Source organism: Trachurus japonicus, chromosome 12, assembly GCF_045865225.1.
Source record: "Trachurus japonicus isolate A0001 chromosome 12, Traja_1.0".
Classification (NCBI taxonomy): domain Eukaryota; kingdom Metazoa; phylum Chordata; class Actinopteri; order Carangiformes; family Carangidae; genus Trachurus; species Trachurus japonicus.
This window is the reverse complement of record NC_140918.1, coordinates 15,329,264-15,352,918: the sequence shown is the minus strand read 5'-3', so window position 1 is coordinate 15,352,918 and position 23,655 is coordinate 15,329,264. Positions and strand designations below refer to the sequence as shown.

Here is a 23,655-nt window from a genome sequence, read left to right as displayed (position 1 = left end):
CTGCTTGCATGGGTGGGTTTGCAAGGCTGAAAATCTCCCAAGTGTAACATGCTGTGTGGTTTCAACCAGGTGGGTGACATTGGTTGGACAAATTGTGGAGCAGCTCTTCTCTGCCCCAGGGCCACTTACAATAACATGTCAATGACAACCTTTTTTTTCCACAGCAGATACATAACATTATCAGTCACTCTGTTTAAGCCAAGTAGCCTACACCAGTAAGCCGTGACAATGTGATAGTGAGCCAGCATAACCTGAATCTGAAGCAGTTCTTGTAATGCAGCCGGCCCATTATTATTTCTATGGTGAAATTTAATTTTTACATTATGCTCAATTCACTGGATGTTTGACTGAGAGGGGAGAAGACAACACGATCGGTTGCTTCAAACAAATACATTCAACAACACATCCAGTGACATACTGTAACAACAATGTCTCTTGCTTATCTCCACTTATGAAAATTGATACTGGTATGGTTTTAGTAATATGTAATTAAATGATAATGAAATTGCTCAAATTAACTGGAGTACTAAACTCCTTCTGCTTACACTAATTACAAATCACTGATAAAGCAAACATCAGACTGCACTGCTTCACTAAGAAAGTCTATTTTTGTCAAACTGCAAAACAAACAAACAAAATATATAGTACTGCAGTGATTTCTACTGTAATAAAAAGTCTCCCCCTTGTGGTTACACTGTGATAGTGTGACATTATGACAATTACATCAATCCCCGATCAACAACTGTTATTTTCTCAGTCTGCCATATCTCACACTGAGCCATGTGTTTACAGCTTAAAGTTGACAACTCATGACCCTTGAATAACACTGACGTTGTTGATTGAGAGCGATGAACAAAAATACCATCACATAAATCTGTTGTGGACAGGTATGCATCCCTTTTTCCAGTCTGTAGCTACAAATGTTAGTTAAAATAAATGATACATTATAAATACACAGACGTTATGTGGGCTAAATGTATCCCCAATCTTTTCCTAAACAGGCAAAATGTCAATCATCATAGTGAGTCTTTGGTTAAGTCTCATTTATAATCTTGATGTGCATTTATATTGATCAGATACCATAACTAAACCATTTGTAATGTGCAAGAACAGTTTAAGATGTCCATACACAAACTTAAAGTTCAGGTACAAAAAAAAATAAGTAGAAATATCTATTTATAATGCACTTACATTTTGTAGGGTAAGCCTATAAGAACACATAATGAATGTACCGGTAGTAGCAAAACAGAGAATCGATAGAAAGTATATGGACAAAGCTTCTCTAGTCCAGTCCTCTGACAACTGACTGATGAAGAATGACTGTTGTTATTCAATTTACATGGAGTTCGAGACATGCAATTTGTCCTTCAGAGAAAACCAGATTATTTTCTATATACTGATACATAATTCATCCAGTGCTGAGCTGGAGGGGGCTCTCGTGTTTCAGTTGTTGAAGTAAAGTCATTTTTGCTGTTATGGCACCCTCAAATTGGTCAGTGTCTCTGATAAGCCAAACTTGATCAACACTGTAGCACTGGCAGCACCAACCACCTTGTCAACCATGTCTAAAGTGAACACATGTTGCTTATAATGCCAGACCTAGAACTGGCTTGGCCTTAAACTCAATCAGCACCAAGCGATTTGTCAGTTCCAGGCTTCAAAAATAACTATTGCTGTACGTTTACACACTTGTAATATTAAAATTTTATTTCAGTTTTACGCTGGGAGATCAATTTGTTCTCAGCCAGGCGCTATCTCTGCCCTGCACACTTGGCCTATGTAAATCTGCATGCCGAGTAAGGATCCTATTAAGTTCGAAAGTTCCACAGTGTTATTCCATTATTGTTATCTGCTTCCACCTGTTAACAGCAGAAGCTAGGTGATGATGTGACATGTATTTTTTCCATTTGTACTGTTGCCGTGGCCTTGATAAGGGTGTCAGCATGCCCGTGTCAGAAAAAGGAAGTGGGAGGGTTCAGAGGGCACCGAGCAACCTGATGGCAGAATTGTCAATAGAGCATGTTAGTGTTGGAGACCAGGAATCTGACACCACCTTCTCACAAATGCTGCCACTTGGAGTGGCGTCTCATCCTGAGTGACGGTCTACGAGACGCCAGGCTCTGACACCTCCTTATCACTGTGGCATGGAAGCGGGCAGAGAGAGGCCCGCCAGGCATGTGACCCTAAAGGGATGGGGGATTAAAGTTGTGAGGTGGACAGCACTGTAATCACCTGACTGTGAAACAGGGCTGCACAAATGATCAGAAACTGCCCAGTGAATATTTTTCTTTTGAGATTTTTTTTTATTTTTGCACCCATAATAACATTAATGTTGATGTGAGAACCAAAAGCAGGATATGAATGGATGGAGCAGTTCACAGCAATGTTAGGGTAAGAGAAATCATACATTTTTCAGACAAGAAGCCCTGAAGAGCTCCAAGACTCTCTGAAAATTCACTCCTGGTCATAATCCATCAAAAAAAAAAAAATCTGCAAGTTTGGCAAAAAATAATAATAGGCAAACTGTCACAGTCATTCAGTCATCTCAGTGGCTCCAGCACGCCAAAGGACACAGAAACAAAAGCATTTACAAATCTGCAGCATGTATATCCATAAAGCATTTGACAATTGAATTTAAGAGGCTTGTCATGTTTTTTTGTTTTCTTTATCATTCTATCAGTAGTGCAAATCATTGATATACAGTATGGTGGCTATCCTTAAAATAAAGATTTTAATATGGGGGGGACTCAGCATTTGCATTAGGAATCATTTCTGCCACTACAAAATGGTGGAGCTGGGGAAAAAAGGATCTTTTGAATAGGGTCTGTGCTGAAAATTCAGCAAAAATACATCTAGATAAGGTGCTGTGTTAAACACAATGATCAATATTCTGTTACAGGAGTAACACACACTTCAGTGAGGATGTGTGCGATTCTGCACCTATAAACTTCTTCTTGTACTTATATGGGCCTCATACACATACTTCCAAATTATGTCACTGTAGTAGATATCAGTGCTGCAACAATTAACCCTTTATAAACTCACTAACATAATGGAGCTCACCAAATCTGAAACTGATAGAACAGCTATTTTATTTCATCATGATGATCAGACATTTGCTTTTTTTTCTCCCCTCTGATGTAACATAATGGTTTATTACTCTCATTCACAATAAATTATGGAACTTATCCAGAAACACTCTAATATACAAAAATTGCTGTGTAACTGTCTAAATAGATCTGCAGCATATCTTTAAAAGCTTCATATATTCTATATTCATCTAATAACTGATTTACCTTTATACAATTGCAAATTTACATCATATATCATCAGCACAAATTTGTGTCCATAACTAATTTACAACTAAGTCCAGACTTGTGTTTTTACACACCACTGTATGAGATTGTAGATATTGCGGGAACAAGCACATGAGAGGATGTGTGCGATTTGCAGTCTCTATCTCTGTGTAATAGCATCACGTTGGGGACTATCTGCATCCACACTCTGTCACCACCATCCCCTCATACTTGTGGTTGAAAGTGATCACCCCATTATCGTGATAAAGGAGTGAGATGGGCTCCAGCTTGGTGGGCACACAGCAGGCAGGCGATGCTCTCTTTGGACTCTTAACACTCAGCAGAGTCTGGACTATGGCATGTTTGGTAGGCGAGACCTCGGAGGTCATAGGTGGGTCGCACACGCCTTTGCACTCATATGCTTCGTAGCCCAGGGGCTGGATGATCCACTTATCCCAGTTGATGTCTTTAAAATCCACAAAGAGTGGGGTCCTCTTGCACGGCTCGCTCTTAACATTGCGACGGATTCGGGGAGGTGTGTCATAGATAAGGTTGGACTGCAGTTCCATGAGGGACTGTTTGTCCAGCTCGTCCTGGTTGCTTGCGTGGCCGGTGTTGTGATCAACGTGCCCCCAGAATGCTCCCTGGCTCCGGCCCATGTTTTCAGGAAGGTCATTCTCGTGGTCGATCATCTGGTTGAGCTCTTTTTTATCCTGTTTGTGATCTCTGCTCTGATCATCTGAGAATATAATCATCACTGCATTGTGTTTTCCCTCCACACTCCTGTCGATATCAATCTCAACCAAACTCTCCCCCTCCTCTCTGACCTCTCGTGTGGCCCCTTCCTCCTCTGACCCCAAACAGTCAACGTGAACCTCCAGTCGATGAGTTCCACACCCCGATTTCCGCCAGAGTGTAACCACATGAGTCAGGTCAAACGACACCCAGCTGTTATCTGTGGCATGAATATGCTTTGTCACCAGTTCCTCCAAATCCCTCATCTCCACCACCTCCTCTCTATCCCTCCTTCTCCCTTCTTTCCCCACCTCTTTTGTCCAAACAACGCCCTCATGTATATTGTAAATGGTCACCTTGCAGTCAAGGCCAGAATACGGTCTCTGGGCCCTCCGGACCAGGGTGAAAAGGCGAAGCTCAGCTATTGTTATGTGCTCGTGGTGGGGCATGGAGATGTTGAACAGTAGGGGATGTATCCGTACACCCCTGGCAGTTAAACTGTAGGGGGAGGAATCTGAAATTAAAATATCAATAACTGTCTCAGTGCCTTTTGTATGCATTTCCATAATCAAAAATCATGTTAAACTTTTAAATATTAAAATTCACCCTTGAATCAAATACACAGTTAACCATTATACATGTATTTTGTTTGTTTGAAACATGTTATTCCTAATTGTTTAAGCTGAATAACTTCTTTTAAATAAAACGCATTCACATTTACACAACTGTAAACCACTGGAATTCATTTTCAAACAAGCATTAACTCTTTATGTTATTGTCTTTGCAATGGAACAAAAAGTGTAACATTTCTGCATGCACTGTACACAAGATTTTTGTGGTGTTAAACAAAACAAATTTGTACCTTCATTCTTGAAACTGCGCACAATGTTGGCTGAGGGCACAGAAGTGCGGTCATTGGCAAATCGGTTGTAGAGCTCCAGCATGTACTCTGGTGTCTCCTTATGGGCGGCGAGGGGCCTGGGCTGGGGCCTCAGTTCTGTCAGGTTCAGTGTGGACAGAAACTGGCTCAGAAAGTCCTGCGCATCAAGAAGCGGATTATCACCCACATCCCTCCCGACTGATGCCCTCTGATGGTTCTCAGCAGACCTGATGGGACTGCTCAAGCTCAAACCAGTCAACAGCAGGAGCAGGACAGTCAGAGAGCGGATAAAGCCGAGGTTGGAGAAGACTGAAGCGGCCATGGTTGAGTGGAGGAAAGGCTTAGATCCAAAGACTTAAGAGTATCAGATGAGAAGATGTGATGGATCCTTTGGAGAGGATACTTGCAACCAGTTCAACGTTTTGTGGGAGGACTGTCCTCCGTGAAAGGACAACAGGTTGCTATTGGGGGCAAAGAGAAAACAGCTTTGCCCTTGTTGATCTTGTGGCTTGGTTCTGAGGGCAGGGCTGTGCCGTCCAATGTGCTGTGCTGACATGTGTGGAGATGTCACTGAGGCCCTGCTCGGCCCTCCTCTCTCTCTCCCCACCAGGAATTTATGGCAATCCATAATTTCTACTGATATTCGGTCTCATTTTAATGTTTGCCTTTCTCTTATTGAACCACTGATGAAACCTGCCAGGCTGCAGTGAATTTAAATTAACATGACACCTGGTTCATTAACTCCTATATGTTACACCATTCATTATTAATAAAGTAATAATGGTACCCTTGCAAACATTTTTTTTTAAAGTTAATGGTAACACTCTGGAAATTATTACTCATTCAGTTCAACACAGAAGGATAATATCCTCTTGTTTGTTTGTTTTTTGGATAAATCTGTTATTAATTAGCTATATTGTTAATGTACACTTTGCAATATCCACAAGAGGCCAGTGTAGACTTAATATACAGTAGCCTATGTGTTTCTGCCACCAGAAAAACAAATGCATAAAACATTTTCACTGGGTGATGAGGAGGCTGATTTACCTCATTTATATGTGGTTTCAGCTAATTACTGGTTTTGTTTTTTAATAATGGCTGTCTAACAATTGCATATTGACATCCCATGCCATCACACCAACACATTTCATCACACCAACACAGAAAATGCACTAAACATGATTATTTGGTCCTATAACCACTTGTAGACTTAAAGATTTATGAATTATTCATCCAGTGGATCAGAGTTAATGAGCTCTCCCATTTAACATGTTCTTATGTTTTGTTTTTGTGTCATATTCATATTTGCGAATTTTTTGCAAACAACTAGTTATATTCTCAATGCTGTAATCAGATATTGTTTATTTACCTCCATTATTACAATAATGGCTGCAGAGAAAGGTCACATTATCGCCAGGCAGGTTTGCATGCTTAATTTGTTAAGCCTTTCTTACTGTATAAAATATGTCCAACACACTCCTAGTTGTTAGTTTCAACGTGTGTCCACTGAGAGTTCAGTGTGTTTTTCCGACTGCTCTCCTTGAATAATTAAATAAATTTGTCAGAGTTTTTTGGCCTGTGCACCTGTGGTTTGGCACAGATTTTAGCTCTGTTCAGCGAGTGGTCTAAAAACTTGCTCATCACAGTACTGACCTCTTTCACAGCTAACAAATGCTGCTAATTGGCACTTAGCCTCATAGAACCCACCTTTGTAGCTGTGTTTGTAAATTAAGATGTTTTAAAGTTGAAGTTCTTGTACAAAGAATAACATTTTGTAAATAAAGCCTGAACTTGAAATCAGTGAATGCATGTACAAAAAATTGTTGAATGTGTCCTGTTGGATCATAAGAAAGAGAAATTCAAGATTCTGAAATGGAAAAGTAAATAAAATCCAGTGTCTAATAAAAAAGTATTTACAAATAGAAATGAGAAATTATGCACATCATTTATTTTCATTTTTCATTCAACATCGCAATGCAAAAAGGACCACTGCAAAGCAGAGTTGTATTGAATGTAGGACCACGTACTGGTATTAGCTAATACACATCAATAACCTTTAATTAATAACATGGGTATTACAATAAATATTACAATATAAATGCCTTCATTTGGAATATTAACAGTCCTTTGTTACACATTTACAATCTCATTTCACCTATCATGAAACAAATGGAAATAGAGACAATTTGCTAATGACTGCACATTCTAGTCTGATGATGCATTTGTCAAGTATAAACTGCAAATAATTTTGTATGTTTTTGATGACTAGGCTGATGAGAGCCCTAATCCTAATGATCTCAAACACTGACCAAAAATATTTCTAAAATGATTTTATATCAGAATCTTCTTTAGCCCAGAACCCATGGGGATGGACAACAACAGATCCACATGTCACTTTAGGTCTTAAGAGGTTGACAAACTAGGAGTATTACAAATTATCTCTTACTTGTGTAGCAGTAAAATTTTAATTGTACATGTCATATATTCTTTGGAGTTTTGATTCACTATAGTTTGCATATTTAGGCTATTTCAGATGTCATAAGTAATCCATCCATCAGGTGTGGTTGTATATCATCCTAAATGACAATAATCCATCAAATCTATTGCCAAATAATCTCTGTAATAAATACATGTAAATGTTTGGCACATTACTTCCTGTAAACAAAGAAAAGTAGTTTAAACTGAATGTGTTTCTCTGTCTGTACAATAAAGATCCAATGGCACAAATCTGGGTTTCACCGATGGAAAGTGTCTCTGCAGGATTTAACTTGCTTCAGTGGCCGTGTTGTCATGTTTACACCCAGGAGTCCAGCGGTGGAGGTTTGTTATCCATGAGGCCCACTGCAGGCCTGCCAGCTCTGATGAAGTGTTTTCTTTCACTTATCGCCTGGGTCAAGAAATATGCAAACAGCCATTGTTAGCCAATTTGCATGAAAAGCCCTGATAGTTGCAAGCACAAGTCACAAGTGTGTAACTGTTTAAAAGAAAACCCTATAAAACAAAACTTGTGCTCTGCTTGTCCTCCATAACAGGGACAGGTTATGAAGTCAGTTAAAAGCAAATGAGGCTGTATGCAAAACAATCATGAAGTCATAAAGTCTTTTAAAATATCCACAAACTGCGCTTGTATTCAGTAAACTGAATTGGCGGATTACCTGGAGAGCATCTCTTTCCACAACCGCCGCCTTTCCATCTCCAACTCTATCATTTGGCTCTAAGCTGGAATATACATCTGCAAGAAAAAGTAAACATCATATAGCAGCAGACAATGTGGTTCTTCTAAAAACTCTGGAGTTTAGCTCTTAGCAAGTTACATTACTAACAGACAAGTGAATTGCCAATTGAAAATCCTCCTCTAATTAAGTATCGTTGTATAGATCACCAAGCATCATTTTGTAAATATGTTTCTATCTTTCAGTTTTCACAATATTGTCGGGATGATATAAAAAAAAGGTTAGATTAACATGGATCCTCGTTAACGACAATCATACACCAATAAACCGGCATGCTACTGTATGTGGGTTTTCCCTCTTTTTTATTAACATTGCTTGACATTACTTGACTTACTATTATAAAATGAGGCCCTAATAAAGACCACACTATGTGGCTTACTGATGAAAATGTAACTTTCCAATCAGCAAATGTATATCCAATTGAGACTAAATGGCTTTTCCTCCTGCCTGTGTGTCCTTGCTGCTGTTTTTATTGCTACCACTCAGAGCAGGTCCTGTTCTGTGTGAATGAGGTTACGTTCGCCTATTTAACCATTCTTCAAACATTTCACTGTGAAACAATAAGACTGAAAATATGCTAAATCTTTCATTGCTGTCTGCAGGCGCCCACAAACCCCACATCAACAATCATTTTTCACAACAGGCCAGGAGAAAAGATGTTGAAAAAGAGCAGTAAATCCAATTAGCAAATTAATACATATTTTCAGTATTTATTTAGATTCAAAACTAACAGGATTTGTCACTGTGTTGGTGTTGAGCAAACATTTAGCAATGCTATATTTTAATATTTTGCCATAGCAAAGCAACTTCATTCCAATCTGTTCCTAATTCATAAGTGTATGACAATATTAACTGTAACTAAATATGATTGGGACATGATATATAGCCAACACTTGTGTCAACACCTCAAGTGTAGATACTGCAAATTAAACAGTATAGGCTGTATACTTGTTGTCCATTTAAGAAGTACACATTCCAAAAGGGCATGTGATCTATTCATTTAGATGCCAGGCACATAAATGGGCAAAAATAATGCAATACTTCATTTCAAGTAGTGAATATCCATTACCCACAGTTTCATATTTCAAAGTGTGTTTAAGTTGGGTTCATAATTCATGAGACAGCCTTGAGAGAAACTCTCTGTTTTAGTGAGAAGCTAGAGGTCGCTCTCAACATGGCAAAGCGAGTGCCCTGTTGGAATAACGTTCAAATGAAATGTGATGCGTGGTGATGCGTGAGCCTGCTCTGCCTCTGGGAAAAACTGCTCAGGCTAATAAGCCAAGTCGGTGCACTGATAACCTTGGCAGCACACCATTGGTTTAAGGCCATGTTTCAGAAGAATATGGTCTAGGATTAAAAAACAGCCATTTTCTTTGTCCCTGACATGTCAAGAACCACAGTATGTTAAAAATCACTTTTTGTCCCCTAAGCTGGAGGACACTTTCCTCATTTAGATGATGGTTTAATAACATTTTGCTTAAGGAATGCATGCAATGATTTACTGACCTTGGTTTTTGTCCATGAGAGGCAAGGTGATGTCATCGCTGCTTTGTTTTCCACTCTTGGACTTTTTAGTCACCCCTGTGGTTGTTGGCTTTGAAAAACAAGAAAAGATTAAGTTACTGGATGACACTTTCCTGTTTCTCTTTAACTTAATATAAATGGACATTTCACTGGATTGATTGGACTGACTTGAACAGAATATTGGGCAGTTACAGAGCAGTGGCTTTGTTTTTCATCACATTTTCGATAAGACATGTCATTGTGCAATTGAGGTTACTGAACAACTTTCATTATATATTTCACATGTTTTATACTTAGTATTTCCTTATGTGTTTGACAGAGGTTTGAATAGTGATCCTACATCAAAATATAAGATGTACTGTACTGTATTACTCTTTAAACCTTTATGGAAATGGTAAGAAATACCTTAAAGTGGCTCTTGTTCCAGCCTGCCTTCATCAAAGCATTTCTCAGGTCCTTGTAAGCCCATATTGTCTGGAGCACATGGGAAGCTGCCTTGGTCTCCCGTGCTGATTGGCTGACAGCAAATCAGCAGACATTATCATAAACAACAGCGGACAGCTCTGAGACAATACTGTCCAAATGATTAAAATCCATTTCTGATTGCCCCGGGATGATGCTCGTAATATCATAAACTATTGTATCAAGCCTGTGTCAGGAGTACGAACAGATATTAAGCATCTGCAGCAAATTATACTCTAATACCAGAGCATATTCCTCTATCTCTTTATGTTTCCCGAAGTTAATTCGATGTGGTAAAACATATTGGCTTTGACTGTTGAAAGACAATTACATACCTGGACTTGTTGATAGCCACTAGTTTCTGCACGGCATGACCCTGTATGAGGGCTCGGGCGTTCTCTGGGCTATCAGTGATGATCTCATGGATAGTATTCAGAATAGACACCACCGTATCTCCATCAAGATTCTTGGCTGGATGCTGCTGCCCACATGGAAGATTACCGACAAGGTCCCTCAAAGCATAACTCCCTTGTAATCACAGACAGCATAGCAAAGTTAGTCTGAGTGTGCAGGTGTAGAGTCGTATGTATGCAGCTGCTTAGAATTACAAGCCTGAACCTATTAGGTCTTTATTCCTTCTGTCCATGGCCAGGTTGCGAAGAGCGATAGCCACAGCTCGCACCACTTTGTCCACATCTGAGCGCAGCAGCTCCACCAGAATAGGCAGCCCTTTCTCTTTTCTCACTGTGGCTCGGATGTAGCTTGACCACTAAAAGCATAAACACAGAATATATGGCTTATATACAAAATATCGGTGTGTTTCAAAAAAAGAAAAAGAAAAAGAAACTGCCAATTATACCGTAAGTAAGACCCAAGTTCTATGCTCTCAATTGCCCTCTTGTGTATGATGTAACTCAATTTCAAAATCCAAGCATTTTAAAACTCCTTTAATCTGAGTCCTGCCCCAGCGTTGATGTTAAATTATAGTGACAGTCATGGCACGGTATATCTTGGCAAAGCACATTATTTGACAGCCCCATGGATCCACCTGGGGTCCATGGCAGTAAAAGTGATTTTTGATCATGTCGGCTGGTGACAAAGTCAATCTAGCTAGTCCAGTTAGATTAAGATGATCAACCCTGTATCTCTATCTTTCTGCATACTTTGAATACTGATGCAGCCTCCAAGACAAATCCTGGATCTGGTCCATGGACAGTGTATAAGGACATTAGGACACTATGACAGCAGCAACGGTAATCTTCTTGAGATACAGACTTTCAGCAGCAGCAAGCTCTAGATGCAATAAACTTATTTTGAGTGGGCGTCTAAGCATCTGAGGAAATAATCAGCCACTGATATACACTACACATGAGCCAACCAAGCGTCCACATTTTGAACACTCACAGCCCACTGTCCTGCAGCGAGGTTCTGCAGGGCTCCTGCGGCCGCCTCCAGCGTGTTGTGGTTGTGGCTGCAGGTGAGGAGAGAGAGGTAGAGCCTCACCACCTCTGGCTGGTACAGCAGCTCCAACCCTTCAACAGAAAGGCAAAGAAAGTGAGGGATGACATTCAAGCAAACAATCTGCATAAGAGACTTAAGGCTGAAATAATAGTGTCCTTAGTAATTAGCTTTAATTCAGTCACTAAATCGTTCTGTATAAATGTTAGCATTGTTCCAGAAGGTCAGTAGATAAAGAAAATCAAGATTCATTTGATTAAACTCATAGAAAATTACAACTCTAGTGGACTCCTGCAGCATGTTCATACTGTGCCAGTGGATGAAGCTGGGCGGCTGAGTAGTATAAAGCTGACCCAGGACCGTAACATGCTTGTCATTCTGATTTGCATTCACTAGCTGCAGAGTGGGAGGCATAAGCGAATCTCTTTTCTAACGGCAGCCAGATTCATGTATTCAGCTCTATTGTACTATTGAAGGATTTTTTTCCCCCTCTCTCCACAGTTTCTATACAGGGCGCTTTCATGGTTAAAAACAGCCATGCAGCTTAAGTGTCAGTGTCCGTTGTGTGCACATAGGTCATGTAGAGGCTTGAGCAAATTCCTGTGCCTGTCTTGTATTGCTGGAGGAAATGTTCCTCCTCTAGATGTTGCTAGATAAAAGTGTTATCAGTCCTTCAGTTGGTGGGTCATTTTGTTTTAGTAATGAAACTCTCTTCAAGTGGTGCAGGTGCTGGTGTGTGGCTTTGCATTTAAATGAATTCTCTTTCAGGCCATGCCAATGTCATGCATACAAAGCAAATAAAATTACACAGAAAGCAGGTAAAAAATGCTGTATAATATTATTTTGATGATGTATGATAAAAGAAAAAACTCTTTATAATGTATCTGCCTTTAGTGCATTAGTAATAATCCTAACATATCAATATAAACTATATTGTGATCAGGATTTTCAAAAAAAAAAAATTACTATTATGTTTTCAGACATCATGTACCTTTCATCAGTTCTGTACGTTTAGGTAAATCCAATGTACCGTATTTTCTGTCCATTAAGCCATTTTTCCAACCTGCACATCACAGACACACACATGCACACAAATACAAACACCAGTTTTCAATACGTCAGATCACGTCACCAAATTCAATGAGATGTTGAATCACAAAACATTAGTGGCACGAAAATATTCAGGAGTAAGGAGGAGACTGACCTTGATTGAACCACTCCTCTGGTGAATAAAGATTGAAAGGAAAAGAGGAGGGAACAATGTCAAAGATTAGATTATGATGGAGAAGGACACAGCAGCAGAAAACAGGGCTCTTCTTTGTGGTGAGGAAGGACTGAGTCTATCTGGGTAATGTTTGGCTCAGTGCAGCATCTGTCTGTTTTAAACAATGAGCTGAAAGGTTAGCATTGGTGAAAAGCTATAAAAGTTTAAATCGCAATCGACTCTAACCCTGTCGTTACTCCATTAATGTGCTCCCTCCAGCACAAACAGCTGCGGCCTAATAATTACTAGTACATCAGCTATAATTGAAATTGTTTTTTACGTCGGCTAACAAATCACTGCCAAAACTTTTCTCACAGTTTAAAACCCTCCTGTTTGTTGCATCAGTTGTATGGTGTAAAAATCACATAACTGATGTAACAAAGTATGAGCACGCTTTTTCAATTTGGAACTTGGCATTCGTCCTACAGAGCAAAATCTATCATCAGCTCCTGCAAAGGCTGATGAAATATTCAAGTTCTCATTGGCATAAAAGGGGGCAAGAAATGTGAAGCCGATGCTTGAGGGTAGGACACGTTGAAAGTAAATGAAAAATTTCAAACAGAAAAAAGGTAGGTTTAGAGGAGACACCGGTAGATTGTGCAACTGTTAAGGGGAAATTAAGAATGTATATCTCATGTAAAACTAAATAAATTTGTAGGGAGCGTTGGGAAGTAGGAAGAAAAACAAAGCTGGCGTTCACCTAATTTGAGTTGTTGAAGAGGTTGTTTATGTTTTCTCTCGGGTTTCTTGCTAAGTAATGAGAGAGGTCGGGACTAGCTTGTTTGCATGCTAACTTCAGCAGAAGAAAAGACACAATAGAGACACGAGTTTATTGCTTTACACACTGGAGACATCTCTTGGTGAGTAAAGGACTAAAGTTTGATGTTAAACTTGCAATATAATGTTCCTTCTAAACAGGTAAGCTAGCGGCTGTTGACGGCGCTGGCAGCCATGTAGTGATAGCAAAATTTAAAGTTGCTATTTGAATTGTCGCACATGTATTTAAAGGGTAACTATGCAAGTTCGGTCGCTTTTCCGCTGTTTTGCTAACCCTCCTCCTGGCCATGTGCATGTGTTTTTAACAAAGCCGGCAAGAAAGCAATCCATGGAGCGGTGGATAACGACAGCTGTTTAATTAAAGGGACAACGAGGAGTTTCTAATCGGTTATAAAAAAGTCTCACGTTAATGTGGATGAATCTCACTTGTTAATGGGCCCATTTTCGATAAATATATCATTCTGTCTCTATCGTTATTTTGTTATTATTAGTGGTGGCGGAGATGCTGGTCGAGCCGACCAGCGTCTCTTTACTTTCAGTTTCGCAACGAGTCATGAGAATAACGTAGCTGAATCGTCGTTTATGGTCGGAACTACGGTGGTATCTGAACCTCTTTGAACCTCTGACTTTAATTATTGATGAATGAAAACATGAGTCCGTCTTGCGCCGGTCAAAAGAATTTTACGGTGCGCGCGGAGGCTCATAAAGGTAGTGTGAAAACGCTTTGCTTTTCCAAAACTCCTCGTTGTCCCTTTAAGGTAAAAATGTGGCATGCTAAAGATCTTGCATAGTTCCTCTTTAAGCCAAAGAATCAACTTGGAAAAGTAAAGATAACCACTGGTGATTAGTCCGAGGTTCTCACTTTTGTGTTCTACCAACCTTTAGGTCTTTTCCCGCCGAAACAGTCCGGCTCATTCTTCTTCTTTTGATGCCCTACTGACCTCATCAGGTGGTTGGCGTGGGGCTCCTGACAACGCTCAGTTCCCGGTATTTCTTTGTGAACATGGTATGACAGGTTTCGCAGAATGCAGACGCAGTTCTCCACTGACTAAAATGTGAACAATGACAGAGGGATGAATCAAACACGCTGTGCAGAAGGTTTAAGTACATTAAGAGTTGTGCAGGTGTTTACACCAGCTTAATTTGTCTTTGGATGAAACTGCATTGATTTTTTTCTCTAATCAACATTAAATATAAATTACACTACTCCACCCATAGTTTGATGACTGGCTTTGCAATAAATGGCCAGATGAAATGAAATTGTCTACAGTCTATTAACTTTAATTTGATGCTTAGTCAGTGAAGTATCAGAAACAAGTGCCAGGGGATTTATTGCTGTTAGAAATGGAGGAACTACTAATTGACTGTCTCAAAGTGAGAACTCACTTGATGGTGTCTAAAAAGGAAAGAAAATTAACCATCAATTGCAATATAGCTATAGTTTAATTTAAACTGTTTGTTTTGCCTTGTTTTTACCGGGGTTCCAGGTTTGATATCCTATTGTTTTGGTAACTTCAATTCATTCAGTTTGCCTCAGTTTACTTTGTTTTTCTTAAATCTCAAAACACAAGTAAGTGTGATGTCTGTGTCAACCTTATTGTCAGTATCCTTGTTGATAACGGCTGACTGAAGGGCATGAAGAAGTGCATCCACCAGGCCCTGACACTCCCTCAACCTTTGTCGAGCGTCCGCCCCGTCTGAGCTGACGTTCCTACAGAAACAGCCGTTATTAGCAGAGCTGAATAAACAGGTTCTGTCACAGATCAGCTTTCAGGGGATGTTGTCATTTGTTCTTCGATAGCAGCGTGTGATTTGTTCTTTGAATAGCGGCTATACCTCAGACACCCAGAGGTGTTCTTGAAGACCGTGGTCCACTCGGCGCTCTGCAGTTTGGAGGGGTCGGCTGAGTCTCTCCTCCAGCCTGAGTGTGGGATGATGATTTCATCAGTCAGTGTTTGAAGCCCGTGGTTGATTACTGTCATTTTCAGCGGCTCATGCGACGAGAGGTTCCACAGAGTGCCTGCAGGAGAGAAAATACAAAAAGTTGTGGAAGCAAACAAAGGGATTGCCAGATATTGCTTCATGAAGACACAGGAGTTTTAATGTACCTGTGACCAACTCTTTCACCTCCATGCTGCTGGATTTCCTCAGCAGTCTGACTAAAGCTTGAATACCATCACAACTCTTGATGGCAATCTTGTTATTGTGGTCTTTTCCAAAAGATATGTTGCGCAGAGCACCACAGGCCTTGCGGTGGACTTCCGGTTTAGGATGGTCCAGTAATTCCACCAAGATCGGCACCCCGTTGAGCTGACGGACTTCCTGCTTGATGCGATCATTCTCATAACACAGGTGCTGCAAATAAGCAGCCGCGTTGGACTTGACCGGGTCCATAGGGTGGCTGAGCATCGAGATCACCTCATGTAGGTTGGGGTCTCTCCAGCGGGGGTCTCTGCGGATGCTGTCCAGGCTGACCATGCTGCTGCGTTTGTGGGGGAACTGCAAGGTTTGCGCGCGGCACATAGCCTGGAAGAAAGGATTGAGGTTCCCCTCCAGCTGGGCCATAAAGGCATCATCATAGCCACCTCTTAGGAGACAGAGAAAGTCATGCAGGACAAAAGTACACAATCATCCATCTTGAATTCTTAATGTTGGATCTTTTGGTAAATGCACATTCTTGAAGATAATTAGAGAAGACTCATACCACTATCTGTAAACTATGCAGCCTAAATACCGTAAGTGAATTCCCAAAATGTCCACCTATTCCTTTTGTACTCAACAGGTTGAATGGAAGGGTTGGATGGCGTTCCTGAGTCTAATAGACTGAGCTTCAGTGACTTTAACAGCTTGAGTGACTTGCTTGTATCTTTTGTAAACAGCTCTGTCACTTTATACGGGCTAAGGAAAAGCTCCTGGCAGGCAATAACAGGTGAAACCTCCTTATTTATTGACTTTGCAGCAGGTTGCCTGATTGATACCAGCTGCTACTTAACTGCTGTCCATCTGTCTTTCTATTGTCCAGGCAGGCTCACATATAGAGGCGACTCCTGTCTGTCTCTGCAGCTACAAAGTTTAATGAGTATTATCATCACAGCAGAAACAAAATTAGGCCGAGTGTTGATTAGTACTTGTTTGTTACTGCAGCAGAATATCCTTTTCTGTACAGTTTCCTTTTCCCTTATGTCTCCATTGTGGCACCTGAATCTCGGCACAGCTCCAATTTTTGAATTAAGTAGTTATTCAGGATTTGGGACCTGGAAAAAGACATAAATGCCAAGATGTTTTATTTATTATATATGCATCTTTGCATTCAGGGCTTTGAAACTGTGAGTTATAAGTGATTCACACTCCTAACTAATTTGATGTAGGCACTCATCTGTTTTTGATCCTGGCACCATGGAAACCACAAGAGTCCTTGAAAGCCATTCGCACAGTCTGCTCCTGTGGGATCAATAAAGTTTGATTTAATGTGCCGTCGTCTTACCTGGTTCTCGAGGGCTCTCTGAGGAGCTCCATGGTGGTAATTGGCCTGAACTGGTGAATCCCTCCCAGTGTTGGATAGCTAGCAGTCGGGTGGTCAGGCTTGATGTCCAGAGGATTTTCTCCCCGTTCACTGAGGCCATCATCTTCTGTCTGGCTTGTGAGTCCGGCAGGGGCGTAGCTGTCCCTGAGGAAGGGTAAGGTGTAGTGAGCCCCAGGCTGGAAGTTTTTGGCGGGCCAGTAGCTGTGGAGGGTGGCACGGGACAGGCTTCCATATCCCGGCGCACACAAGTCGCCCCCGATGCCTCTGTAGGTGTCAGGCAGCGTGTACACTCTGCTCTGGCTGTCTGCATTCACCGGCTGAGGCTCCCCAGGCTGCAGTACCACGTGAGGTTGTGGGGCCGCTGTGGGGGTGCTGCTGATGGTCATTGTTGTTGGTGTAACACACACGGAGGGTACAGTGTTCACTTCAGGGATCGTTTGCTCAGTAGGAGTGTTATCTTGAACCACTGGGGTCGATGTGACATCGGGTTTGTCTGGTGTTTGGAAGGTCTCCTGTTGTGTCTCTGACGACTCTGGGGTTTCAATCGGGGTCTGTTCACCTTCCTGTTCCACCGTCTTGGACTCCTACAAGAATTGAGGCATCACAACTATAATCTCCACAACCTGAATCACTCAAAATAAAAAAAATCCCTCTGGTCTGCCTGTTGTGCAGCGTTCCTCCATGGCCTTTTAATGCCATCAAATTGCTATGTCTACAGTCACAGCAGGAACCATTTGGTCTTAATTTAGTTGGAACAGAGCAAACATGTTCCTGTTACCCACAGTGTGTATTTATTTCTCATTTAAACTGTATAGCCCACCCCAGACCATTTTTCATAGTGATGATCAATCAATCTCATTTCAGCACTTCCCTGGCTTTGTGAGCCACCACCAGTAAATAATGAATTCTTCTCTCCAGCCAAAGAATAATGAATTCCCCTTCTTGAAAATGAGTTTAGATTGGACTCTGATGAAACAACTTGAGGTCCAGCCACTGTTCAGAGGCAGAGTAAATTGCAGGAAATTTAATTGTCTGGTTTAGTCAGTTGATTCTTATTTTTAACTCTTCCATTGCAGAGTGTGAGCAAAACGTGTTGCATGTAAATATGTAAGGCTCAGTGAAATAGAATTAAGTGTTATGATAGAATTGCCCCAGAGGGTAAATTGGCTTCCTCTACCTGTCCTTGTAACTGAAACTAAGTAAAATGGTTGTATAATACATCATACATTGATTAAAGTAAGTAAAAGAAAAAATTATAAAAAGTTTTCTCATTTATCTTTTAACTTTAAATCACATTGCCACTCACAGCTTATCTCCTCATCTTTCATATGTTGTGATTGATTCGATCTCACCAGGCAGAATTTAGCTGCATTTTAGTCTAGAAACAGTGTCATTTATAGATAATTATAGTTTGGGGGGGAAATGACTCCTCTGTGATTTTATAACAAACTGCTGGAAGTAAGTAGGTGACAGAAATGTGACCAAGTGTTAAGTCATGAACCTCAGTGTCAGTCTGCAGCGGGGTGTCTGTCTCTGTGGAGCTCTCATTGGTCGAGGTCATCACAGAGGCGATGGAAGTGGGCGTGTCCAGCTCGTCATTAGCAGACGGAGTATCCAGAGTGGCCTCTTTAGCCTCCTGTGGTAAAGATAGTGGAGGAGGGCCCTCTGAACTCTGCTCCTAAACCACACACACACACACACACACACACACACACACAACCGAGTTACACGCTGTAGCAGCATTGCTTCAACATCTTTTGCGCATATCCTGTTCGCCGTACGTGTTTACATCACACACAAATAGGGTAATGATAGAGGGGTAGACAATCCTGTGATAGCACTCCATGTCATTAAGGCTGTCTACACACGATAAAGAAGCTGCACTTGACGCTGGGTGTTGAGCAGATCCAGTGCTGAGAGCCTGACGCAGTTCCACTCCATTATCACATAATTTGTATAATTTGAAATATGAACTGTTCAATTCATGCTGAATAATGCCAATATACACACTTAAATTACACTGATATATGTCTGGAAAGGCTCACATTTTCCCAGTGTTTAAACTTTTTGGTGAACTGTAATTTAATCTGTCCGTGGGAAAACAGTGACAAAGTCATTCTGCCACAAATCGTGTGTAGACCGAAGAGAGAGACCTAATAAAGAATGAGAAATGCCATTTATTACTTATTTAATTAAGTAGTTGTGTGGATTCATTCATTGTGTGCAGACTAGGATGACTATATCAGTTCGCATATTCCTATCAGGTAATAACTGCTTTGAGTATATTGCATGATTGGTTAGTTAATTATATGTGCACTGGAGTGTGCGTTCATTTATTTTATCCATAATCGGAAATTCCCAACATTTCAGGTTCAATTGCTGTTTACATTTGCCCCTTAGCCTACTTAAAATGGATACAGGTATCGCCCAAGTTTCTGCGTACATGTTAAAACTTTTATAATGATTTCAGGGAGCAGATTTCCTCTGTTGTTTTTTTTTGACATGTTTAAAAACTGACAGCCTGCGTCTTGAAGGGAGGCTTTCAAGGATCAAGACCAAAAAAAGGGAAGAATAAGGAACAAAACCACTGCATGTTTTCTACACTTCAACTGAAATAACTTGCTCTAGTCTTCTTGAGGGCAAACACAAACAAGGTAGTGTTTGGTAATAATGTAGGACAGGATAAAGCAGTGATTTTCCCCCACTGGCACACCTGAAATGGGGCATTTGGATCTGTATTTGGCAAAATAGCTATTCAAATCATTAGTTATTATCAGATTATCTGGGTTTTTTATTTTTTATTTACATGTGTGCAGACTTACTGTTATCATCCAAAACTGAAATATTTATGCTTTGAATGCTAAACAGATGTTGGTGTTGCTCAGTGTGTTATGTAAGCATGTATAAAAGGACCCCTGACGAAACACAGCAGCATTGTAATGGCATTGGGATGTGAGCAGCCGGTTGCTGTTGTCATTCAAGCTTTTTGATCTGAGACCCGATTTACCACCTCTGACTCCTAAATCAATAATCCAGCTGCTGCCTCCAGTGCAACATGTGGGTATTTCTGTAATTTCCACTTGTTTATTTCAAACAGAATTTAAACTCTACTCTTTTTCGCCAAAACCGGTTTCATTAACCACAGTGGATTAATTATTCAGCAGCTTGGTCGGAGAGAGAACTGGAGGCAGTGTTTGACTCTAAACACATTTCATACAGAATTTCTTTTTCAAAAATTTTACATCATCTCAGTGTGTGCACGAAGAAAAAAGAAAGAAATCTAAGAAATGATTTCACTCAGTCTCTGATAATCTGATACACCTCTTTTAGCCTTGAAGGCCCTCTGGTCACAGTGGGGGGTAGGTGGTGGGGGGGCGCTTTTCTAAAATCTGGGACAACAATGAAGTAAACAACCCATCAAAACATTTAAGAATGTAATTGAAAGGTTCCATGGAGTAAGAAAATCAATTATGCTGCATCATTTATGACTCTGTTTATGCTTATCCACTCTCTGAATCAATTTCCATAAAAACAACATGACATTAATCCTATATGCATTCTTGCAGGATGTTCATCAGTAGCACCGTAGATACGACATTTGGCGTGACGTGCTGAGATAAAAGTGTCAGATAAAAACCGAGTAAACTGTTAAAATCTCCCCAAACTCTCGTCAGTCTGAGGCTGCGGCATTGAACCGAACAAGTGCTGAGAACTCAACTCCACTGCATTAAATCAGGGCTGCAGTGAACAGCTTTTCAAACAGCCCACCAAACACACAAGAGCCCCCTTCATTTCCGTGTACCAAAATGTGTCAGAGGGAAGAGGAGATGAAAGGGTCACCTAGGAGAAACTGGCAGTGGGGAGATGATCCCAGCTTGAACACCTCTGGGGGGGGGCGGGGGGTTGATTGGATATTGTTAGGCAGCGCTAAATGAATGCCTGGCTTAAAGACAGACGGGGTACCACTGTCCTCTACAGACAGCTTGATTAAGGATTTGGAGGACGATAATAGGCTGGACAAGGGCCTGTGTGCTGTCCCCGTCTGATTCAAGCTCCAGGGAAGGCCAGGCCACTGTGAGTCAAAGCTCATTTAAATAACTCACTGCACCATCACTAACTAAGTGTGCTCACACAGCCAAATAGGTCAAGATGATGATTCTGAATCTGACTTAGCTTAGAAAAAGAAAAAGAACAAGAAAATAAGAGACAAGGTATTGTATAGAGACGTTAGGTGCAGCGATGCAGGAGACTGAATGACATGATTAGCATCTTGTTCCCATCAACTCTCAGTATTGAGGCCAGCTGCAGCCAGGGTATTATTTTGGGAGACACAGAGTCTGATCTAATGCTGAGTGAGTTCAGATCTTGGTGACCAGCTCAAGGGCACAACAGGCACAAGCCGTGATTCAAACTTGTCATGAATCCAGTCCAGAAAGACAAGATGATTTGAAAAATGGGCGCTCTTAATTGCTCTTAAATCAGCGGGGCAAAGTCATTTTGTAGCGATCAAACTTGAGCATAAATTAGTTTGCAGCTTGTCTTTTATCAGACAATGGGTACTGAAAGGGTAATGCTTCCATGGGATAATAAAACATGACATCAGCCCACTGATGTCAGAAGACATTAGTCGCAACTTTGTCACAACTCATCTGCCCTCCGCTATCTGTTGAATCAGTGGTGCTCGTGTTGGTCACTGCATATATATACTGAATGTGTCGCCGTGCATTGTGAATGAAATGGCAACTGAGATGATGCAGATGCATTAAAAGACTCTTCTCATTTAAGGCTTGTTTCCTGCAGAAACACCAGTGTCCATTATGCAATACATCTTGTTTACCCTTAATGTAGCCGGGCTGGGATATTCAGAGTAAATACTGATGGGAAATGACAGCCCCGAAAAAAAAAAAAGGGAGGATGGATTTTCATTCTCAAAGTTTCTATTTGGAGCCTCCTTTCGCTCCTGATTAGGCTCTGATCCTCAAATAGTTAAATACTGCATGGTCAGATTTAGTGTCTCTCTGATACATCATGGCAATACACTTACCAGAGTGTGTGCAGCATTTTCCCCCCAGAGGGACAACCTCTCCTCATAATGCAATCAAAGATTATCCCCCTTATAAGCTTGCCTATGCATTTGCACGCATGCACAGCCACGCGCGTGCACAGGCACACACACACACACACGCACGCACGCATACACACACACACACACACTTGATGGAGATGTTAGCATCATGTCCCCATGCACACAAGGAGACTGCACCGAAACAGCAGTGAGAGGCAAGGAGGTGATGCTATTGATGCCTGCTTCATTCATCATGACAGAGGCAGAATGCATAGCTGTGGAGGGTTACAGTTCTCCGCAGGAAGGAAAAAAAAAAAAGAGGGAGGGTACAGAGCAAATAAAGCCATTCCACCACACACTTACCTCTTTCACTTCAGCAGGCATTGCCAAATCTCTTCTGCTTCCCCACAAATGATGAACAAGATTTGTCCCCCAGTGAGATGTCTGTTTCTCTGCCTCTGCTGAATTTTAGCCTTGACTCTCCCTTTCAGCATTTGAGGCAGCTCAAACATGAGCAGCCATCCTTCCTCCCAGCTCTTACTAACACATGTCCGCTCTCCCTCTCTCTCTCTCCCTTCCTCTCTCTCTCTCGCTCTCTCTCTCACACTCACTCACTCTCTCTCTCCCTCTATTTCTCTTTCCCTCACAAACACACACTAGACGCACCGTGCACACATTTGCTCAACACAGACGTTCTCTCACATACATCCACAAACACACACACACTCATACATACACACACTGAGCAAGAACAAACGCCGGGCTCTCTCCCTCATTACTGCACTCCTCCTCTGATGTGTGCTGCAGTTAATGTGCGCGCTATTAGCAAGGTGCTGAATCAACTGTGTGATGCTGAGCCTGTGAATGGCTTAGGTAAGTGCAGAGCCCTGCAATCCCTGCTGCTCTACCCATATTTTCTGGCATAGCCTTGGTGCGCAGGCAGAGTATACGCACATGTGCGCATACAAGCTCTCTCACACACACACACACACACATGCACCCACACACACACATACACAGCATTCCCTGTGGGCTCACAACAAGCAGATGCAGCTGGAGCACAGAGCAGCCCGCACTAGTTCGGTCCTGTGTCACCCATGTGCAGCATAATAAGGGGAGAGGAGAGGGATGGGGAAGGTGCATAAACACTGTATGCAGCACCAGGCGGAGGAAGCCACTCCACGCTGGACTATAACAGCGTCGCTCTGCAAACTGTACCAAACAAATCAAACCCCCTTTTTTTTCCCCCTCGCACTGTGTGCCCACAAATCTTCTTTACACGACACCTGCTCGATTCATTGTCATTTGCTGTAAGTGCAAAAATCCAACAAAGAAGATGAATGTAAATGGGGAGTAAATATCCTGCAAGCAGGTTAGGTAAGTGCTGCTTTTTTTTCTTTCTTTTTTTCCTTTTTTATTGAGATGTCGTCACCATAAA

The 23,655-nt window shown here is 41.3% G+C and overlaps 2 protein-coding genes across 3 annotated transcripts; both read right to left on the bottom strand.

The window, feature by feature from the left end:
- Positions 1–2,290: 2,290 nt before the first annotated feature.
- Positions 2,291–5,394, bottom strand: bmp10l (bone morphogenetic protein 10, like). Its single transcript, XM_085793415.1, has 2 exons — positions 4,894–5,394; positions 2,291–4,545 (listed from the first exon to the last, which is right to left on the bottom strand). Exons 1-2 carry the CDS (start codon positions 5,231–5,233, stop codon positions 3,488–3,490), a joined length of 1,398 nt encoding a protein of 465 aa, XP_085649541.1. The 5' UTR covers positions 5,234–5,394; the 3' UTR covers positions 2,291–3,487.
- Positions 5,395–6,837: 1,443 nt separating this feature from the next.
- Positions 6,838–22,809, bottom strand: arvcfa (ARVCF delta catenin family member a). Of its 2 annotated transcripts, XM_085793413.1 has the most exons (16): positions 22,581–22,809; positions 18,654–18,830; positions 17,114–17,736; positions 15,738–16,216; positions 15,466–15,649; positions 15,223–15,340; positions 14,509–14,677; positions 12,793–12,810; positions 12,580–12,651; positions 11,535–11,662; positions 10,749–10,899; positions 10,466–10,658; positions 10,074–10,185; positions 9,651–9,738; positions 8,067–8,143; positions 6,838–7,798 (listed from the first exon to the last, which is right to left on the bottom strand). In XM_085793413.1, exons 1-16 carry the CDS (start codon positions 22,599–22,601, stop codon positions 7,706–7,708), a joined length of 2,703 nt encoding a protein of 900 aa, XP_085649539.1. In that variant the 5' UTR covers positions 22,602–22,809; the 3' UTR covers positions 6,838–7,705. The 2 variants fall into 2 exon arrangements, with proteins under 2 accessions (XP_085649539.1, XP_085649540.1); XM_085793414.1 differs by lacking the exon at positions 12,580–12,651.
- Between the last annotated feature and the right edge of the window lie 846 nt (positions 22,810–23,655).

What these genes read in the sequence shown, in the direction of transcription:
- arvcfa (XM_085793413.1), bottom strand. Translation starts at nt 22,601, where the DNA reads ATGCCTGCTGAAGTGAAAGAG. An exon ending in TCTCATGGACAAAAACCAAG is followed by an intron (nt 8,144 to 9,650) that starts GTCAGTAAATCA and finishes TTTTTCTTGCAG; the next exon opens with ATGTATATTCCAGCTTAGAG. An exon ending in TGGAAAGAGATGCTCTCCAG is followed by an intron (nt 7,799 to 8,066) that starts GTAATCCGCCAA and finishes TTCTTGACCCAG; the next exon opens with GCGATAAGTGAAAGAAAACA.
- bmp10l (XM_085793415.1), bottom strand. Translation starts at nt 5,233, where the DNA reads ATGGCCGCTTCAGTCTTCTCCAACCTCGGCTTTATCCGCTCTCTGACT. An exon ending in GCGCAGTTTCAAGAATGAAG is followed by an intron (nt 4,546 to 4,893) that starts GTACAAATTTGT and finishes TTTTAATTTCAG; the next exon opens with ATTCCTCCCCCTACAGTTTA.